This window comes from Perissodus microlepis, chromosome 8 (genome assembly GCF_051167445.1).
Source record: "Perissodus microlepis isolate ML-2025 ecotype Zambia chromosome 8, ASM5116744v1, whole genome shotgun sequence".
NCBI lineage: Eukaryota > Metazoa > Chordata > Actinopteri > Cichliformes > Cichlidae > Perissodus > Perissodus microlepis.
This window is the reverse complement of record NC_140468.1, coordinates 22,942,765-22,949,275: the sequence shown is the minus strand read 5'-3', so window position 1 is coordinate 22,949,275 and position 6,511 is coordinate 22,942,765. Positions and strand designations below refer to the sequence as shown.

The 6,511-nt window shown below is 37.9% G+C and overlaps 2 protein-coding genes across 2 annotated transcripts in view; both read left to right on the top strand.

Moving 5' to 3' along the window:
* The first annotated feature begins 1,092 nt into the window (after positions 1 to 1,092).
* LOC146382024 (PI-PLC X domain-containing protein 1-like) lies at positions 1,093 to 4,970 on the top strand. The gene is made up of 7 exons (XM_084938292.1): positions 1,093 to 1,505; positions 1,624 to 1,735; positions 2,885 to 3,009; positions 3,104 to 3,235; positions 3,616 to 3,780; positions 3,922 to 4,105; positions 4,299 to 4,970. Exons 2-7 carry the CDS (start codon positions 1,624 to 1,626, stop codon positions 4,526 to 4,528), a joined length of 948 nt encoding a protein of 315 aa, XP_084794418.1. The 5' UTR covers positions 1,093 to 1,505; the 3' UTR covers positions 4,529 to 4,970.
* Positions 4,971 to 5,126: 156 nt separating this feature from the next.
* spata20 (spermatogenesis associated 20) overlaps positions 5,127 to 6,511 on the top strand; it is a 60,625-nt gene continuing 59,240 nt past the window's right edge. Inside the window, exons 1-2 of the mRNA XM_084938291.1 lie at positions 5,127 to 5,428; positions 6,371 to 6,499. Of these exons, the coding sequence (XP_084794417.1) occupies positions 5,232 to 5,428; positions 6,371 to 6,499 (326 nt within the window). The 5' untranslated portion in view covers positions 5,127 to 5,231. The remainder of the gene's footprint in view (positions 5,429 to 6,370; positions 6,500 to 6,511) is intronic.

Here is a 6,511-nt window from a genome sequence, read left to right as displayed (position 1 = left end):
TTAGCTTTGAGAGTGTTGATGGAGAAGCATAGAGAAGGTCAGGAGGAGTTGCACTAATTCTTTTGTTATTCAGGGAAAGCATATGATAGGGTGTCAACGGCAAAACTGTGGTATTGCACGAGAAAGTCAGGAGTGGCAGAGAAGCACTATATGTGAGGGTGGTATAAGACTTTCAGTGTTAACAAGACAGTGATCTCGGTCAGAGAGAGATGGATTTAAGGCGGTGTGGGACAACATCAGGGATCTGCTCTGAGCCCTTTCTTCTTTACAGTAGCAACAGGTTGACTGATAAAATCAGGCAGAAGTCTCTGTAAACTATACTGTTTGCAGACGGCATTATGATCTCATTAAAGATCATAATGCCGAGCCTGGAGAGATGGAGGCATGCTCTGGTGAGAAGAGGAATGAAAGTCAATAGAAGCAAGGCAGAACATGTGTGTGAATGAGAGGGAGGCAGAAGCTTCAAGGAGTAGCTCTCTGAAGCTAAAGAAAAAACAGTGCTACTTCTCCAAGAAATAGTTTAGGTAAGACTAGGTTTTCTCTCTAATATAGTTTTTCTTAGCAGTGTTCAGCAAATATTTAGACATATATAGATCAAATTAATGGCAATAACAGGCCATTTGCCTGCCTGTCTAGCTAAAATAATTCAGATATTCTCATAAAGATCAATAAACAGCCTGCTGAGACAACTAGTGCCTTCACTACAAGCAGCCCTACTGAAATAATTTGCCTGCATGATTTCAAAAAACAGAAAAGGATTATTACATTTAATAATGTGTGAATGCTGTTTCGATATTTTTGTCCTTGCTGTAGCCTAGCTAAACAAAAATCTCCCCGATTTGGACATAACATTGGGCGGCATTTGTCAAACTGACAGGAAAACCAAAGGAGACAGAGTACTGATTTGTATTAAAGATTCTTTTCAGGCTTCCTTCGTCACTTCAGCATGTCTATCAAAAAATGTAAATATTGTTACTGATGTCTGTCCTGCAGGTAATGATCTCTTTTCTGAACAGTTTGTAATGGTACACTTGATAAATATGCACCCTGCAAACCTTTTTAGTACAAAAAAGTGTTTCAGCCCTTGGTTTTTTTCTCAATAATTTCCAGAGATCTTATTGCTAGAGACATCGGTTAAACTCATCAAACAAGTGCCTTAGTTTACTTTTTTGAGTGCAGACTGAAATCCACTACTGTAGTCCGCACTAATATCAGAATTAAAAGTGTAGTGAAAGCCTTTGTTTTTTTCCTAATGAATACTGAGGGTATGAGGAAGCTTCATTGGGGCATTCTATCTTGTTGATCAAACATTCCTTGTTTGGATTGCATCCTTGCAAAACCGGTAAGACAGCTGACGTTTTAACTCTTACAACATAACAATGAAGTCCTTCTGAGGAGCAGTAACAAAGCTAAGCCTCTGATTGTCTGACTGTGTCAGTTTGTGTACACTGTCAAATCTGAAGGAATAACGAAGTAAACTACAGCTGGTGCATGACTTTGGCAGGGTAAGTGTTAATTCTTAAAACTTGTGACCTTTATGTTTGTGCGTAATGTGTTCACTGTTGCCTAGAACCACTGAATTTCTAAGAGACTCTCCCGTAAGTTTAAAAATGTTTTGTGTAGATGTCTGCAAATAAAGGGAGAGGGAATATAAAGATCGCGAACTACACTGACTGGATGTCACAACTACCATCTGAACTTTGGACAATTCCTCTCTTCAAACTAGCCATACCAGGTAAATGTTTACAGTGCAACTGTGTCCAACTGATAACAAACACAGCATGTACAGTGTGTCAAATCGGACCATTTTGTTAACAGAAATACTTTTCTACAATCTACACTGCAGATTTTTTGGGGCACCTCCAATAGCATTTAGTGGTAGCATTTATTCACTCAGAATTCAAACAAACAAAATGAATGAAAAAGGTTGTGGTTTCTGCTGCATTTGTTAATTAATTTGTTAATTCTTTGCAAGAAATACAGTAGTTGTACTTGGCTAGTGTGGAGACTGAGACAGTGTTCTGGAAATGACACAGTCTTCACTAGTGGGGATAGTTACAAAGCTTTCTTCGTTATGAATTAGCGATACATGTTGTTATTGAACATTTGAAGATAAAAAAACAGAAACTCTTGTAGAGGACATAAAGTCAGAGATAGAAACGACAAGGAGCAGGTGCATCTAGTAGCCTACAGGTAGAGCTGCCGCAAAACCCCACAGAGCTCAGCAGCCAGCACAACAAATTTTGGATCCTTGGCTTTTAGTTAGCTGTTAGCATTAGCAGCACATGCTGCATCCAATGTGAAAGGACCTTTAATTAACCTTTAACCTTTAAAGTAATAATGATATTTCTAACCACTGATATACCTCAACTTTATCCTTTCAACAGCTACTGAAAGTTAGGGGACCTAGCTGCTATCGGATATTTATATAGAAATCTTCCAGGTTCAAACTGTATTACCCTTCAAGGACCTGCAGTTCAAAAAAGCGCCCCTCCACAGCCAAACCCATCTGTTCTCTGATTGGATTGTTACATTTGTGATTGACATGACAATGACCAATCAGATGAAAGGAAGAAAAATAGGGTCAAAATTTGTACTTGTAACTTGAAACTTGAGTGCAGAGTTTCACTTGTATTTTTTGGCTAAGTCCACACACAAATGTTTTTTATGCACACACAAATTCTTTTTACACATACAAATCCTGATTTACAAGTACAAAATATTTATGACCACAATTTGAGCCCATACACATTACATTTAAAAGAGGACTATAGAGCTACATGAGAAAAAATCCCATAAATACACCATAAAAAAACAACAACTCCCAAATCTGTACAGCATTTTAAAACAACATTGTTAAGGCATTTGTGTGTTTCATTCGTAGGAAGCCATGACTCTGTGAGTTATGATTTGGATACCAGTTCTGCTATTATAGAGCCTGACAATCTAAAACGATTCAGCTGGATTTATTGCTTACGCAGAATAGTACGAACATGGGGAATGACCCAGGTAAGGGGAGTTTCTGACCTGCCGCTATCAAATTTATTGGTGAACGTAACAAACAGAGAATGGAATGTTTGACTGATGTTGGTTTTTATCACAGGAATACACCATCACAATGCAACTGGAAGCAGGAGTTCGCTACTTTGACTTGAGGATCGCTCGCAAACGTAATGACCACCATCCCACTAGGCTTTACTTTTACCATGGGCTGTACACAAGCACTGATGTTGAGGTAATAATAAGCATATCATGTAAAAGTACAAGACTCCTGTCTGTATGTATATGTATCAGGAGTTTCCCTGCTGTGCACAGAAAAAAATATCTAATTTTTTGATATAAAAATAACTGAACTTTCAGCAGATTTTTTTTGTTTCTTAAGAAGACCTTTACTAAGCTTTAGGCAAGAGCTGTTTTAAAACTAGTTCAAGTTTTAAAATATGACCAAAGGTAAACACAGGTGTTACTGATTTCCTTTATGAAGCGTCTGTTCTATTTTGGTAATTAGCCTTAGTTAATGTGATTTATAACACATGTGCTCACTTACTGTGTCATGAAGGAACCCTAAAGAAGATTTCTTTATCTAATGCCAGCTAATTTTCCCATTGAGTTCAGACTGTTCTCAGGGAAATACATGCCTGGACAGTGGCCCATCCTAAAGAAGTCATCATCCTGGCTTTTTCAAACTTCAATGGTTTTGAGAAAAACATTAAAGATAAACTTCACAACCATCTTATCGGCTTCATTAAGACCATGTTTGGAAGCAAACTCGTCCCCCCGGTAGTGTACAGTTTTTCTTCTTTTTTAAAAAATGTATTCATTTATTTTTAGATCAGTAGGTCAAATAAGTCTCATTATTGAAGTACTTACTGTAACCTTTGCTTATAGTTTCAAAATAAGATATTCATTATCTTACAACAGGGCATCCCCACACTGCAGAACTGCTGGGACCAAGGCAAAAATGTCATAGTTTCATATGACTATCCAGCAAACTACCATCCTGAAATGTGGAAAAAAATAACTTATTACTACGCCAATAGCATGGACCGTGCACAAGTTAAATCAAAAATATCTGAAGCCTTGGGAAAGGAAAAGACTTCCAATTGTGAGTTTTCTCAACTACGCCATGTTATAAGTTATAGACAGCAAGACATTCATCTTTGGTGATCAAAAAACAATATTACTTGGGATGTAAATATCCAAAATAACATCTATTCAGAGAGAAAAAAGTTTTAAACAGCCAGGTTATACACGATATAATTTGAGATAATTACTAAGCTTTAACTTGTTCCCCACAGATTTCTTTGTATGTGGTTTGAACATGACTCTTCCAGCAGATCATAGGATACTCATCTACATCCTTCGTCTCTGCGACAGTTTCCCCAACGTTATTAGGAGGGGTCTGCCTAAGCTCCTGAAATGGCTGAAGCAGCAATCCGGCGTGAACATCGTTGCCTCAGACTTGGCAACTCGCAAGGACTTTGTGTCAACAGTTGTTGAGCTCAATTCTGCACTAATGAAACCATAACTGAAAAAGTATTGTATTTCTTTAGTTTGAATATGACCGTGTGTGTGTGTTTTATTCTTTAAACCATAGATAACTCATCGGTTCATTGAAAAGATATAAATATTGTACAGTTACTAGAGGCTTAAATAATTTGCTTGTACATAATTATTGTATTGCTTTTTTAAATAAACAATATATTTTTTTAAATTTTTATCTAATATGTCAAATACAAAAACAAATACAATTTGTGTTGTATAAATTCAAGACTAGTAACAATTAATAAAATAAAAAAAAATGTGTAGAAAAATAAGCATATGAACAGGGTGTAATATTAAATTATAAGCCACATACACAAGGAGGTAGGAAAAAAGTGCAGATATATTTTATCTCACATATTCAATGCAATGCGAATTAGATATTAGAATTTGTGTTTTATTTCCTTTAGGTAATGTAAAGATTTTATATTTAATTTAAATTCGTTTACGAAAATAACAAACTTGGGAGAAGACGTTACTGCACAGTTTGTCATTTTTATTTTGTATCACCAAAACAAATACTACATTATCTCCTGTGATCCCCACTCCTGCTTTGTTGTCGCGCCTCCATCTGTCAAGTGAGGGTATTGCAAAAAAAGTGTTTAACTCATGCCTGGAAGTTTTGACTGCTGTCTCTTCACAAACTAGCTAACGTTAGCTTGCTAAAGTGACACACTTGGTGGATTAGGATGTTAAGACTAGCATGGCGTCGGTCGGCGTCCAAACATAGCCGCGCGGGACCTACATGCGTGTTAACTGCAGCTTATTCGGGAGCGTATAGTCCACAGCAGAAATCACAGGGTGACTTTAGGTGTTTCAGACAAATTCCCCACCCACCAAGCGACAGGTCACCGCTCCTCCATCCCCGGGCGGCCTGCTACCTCAGGTAACGCTGCCTCAGCTAATGTGTAGCTAATGCTAGCTGTACGTAAACACTGCTTTGACATTTTACAGCAAGCATAGCGGGCTTAGCATAAAAGTCACGACCTGTTGTATTATGATACGGTTGGTGCTTGTGGCACAATAGCACTGACGAGTGTCGAACCACACCATACTCCCATATAAAATCATTCATATTAATATGTCCCTAAGGCTAACTCGTGGCCAGAGACATTCCCCCGTAGGAGCAAACATTTGATTAAAATCATAATGCCACGCATTTCAATTCGGTGTAAGTACAAAGGCTGACAATATGTTTTGGTTTCTATTAACTGGTTAGCTTTTCTTGCTGGTTTCTTGGTAACTCATCGACCACCCTCCGCTAACGATGAAAATTTTAGCATTGTGCTTCTAAGTTACACGTGAAAAATCACGCACATATGTGCAGCTTTTCCACCCGAATTCAACAAAAATGACTCATAAAATGAAAGCTGTTTGTTGACGTTTTCCGGGGTATGAACTTTTATTTTTAAGCTAAGTCATAATAAATTGGAGAATATTCAAATGGAATTCGCCACGGCTGCCAGTCTGGGCTAACAGCTGCTTGACAGCTACTGCAGCTTTAATGAGTTGCTGAACAAGCTTGTACAGCCCCAGAAACGCTCAAGAATTGTAATTAGAAAAAATTAACCTGTTAATATTAGTATATTATTTTATATATTCTTATGTCGATAGTGTTTCTGTAAGGAACGGGTATGTATAGAGAAATTTGAACTGAATGTTGTAGCTGTATTTTTATCGTATTACTCAAGGGTAACACAATGACATCCTGGGGCTGGCTTAACATTGTGTAAGGTATTTGGGCCCACACCGAGGCAGCAACATCAAGATTGCTCTGTTTTGCTAATAAGAATCAGGATCCACATTCATAAGCATCTTGTGTGTCCAGTCCATCTGTCTTCATGAGTATGGCGTCAGGGAGTGAAGGGCCATCATCCACTTCTCACAAACACTCCAACAGGTTAGCTAAGGAGAGGTCACCATACCTGCTACAACATGCGCACAACCCTGTCGACTGGTGAGTGCTTTT

What these genes read in the sequence shown, in the direction of transcription:
- LOC146382024 (XM_084938292.1), top strand. Translation starts at nt 1,624, where the DNA reads ATGTCTGCAAATAAAGGGAGAGGGAATATAAAGATCGCGAACTACACT. An exon ending in GAAGCAAACTCGTCCCCCCG is followed by an intron (nt 3,781 to 3,921) that starts GTAGTGTACAGT and finishes ATCTTACAACAG; the next exon opens with GGCATCCCCACACTGCAGAA. An exon ending in AAAGGAAAAGACTTCCAATT is followed by an intron (nt 4,106 to 4,298) that starts GTGAGTTTTCTC and finishes TGTTCCCCACAG; the next exon opens with ATTTCTTTGTATGTGGTTTG.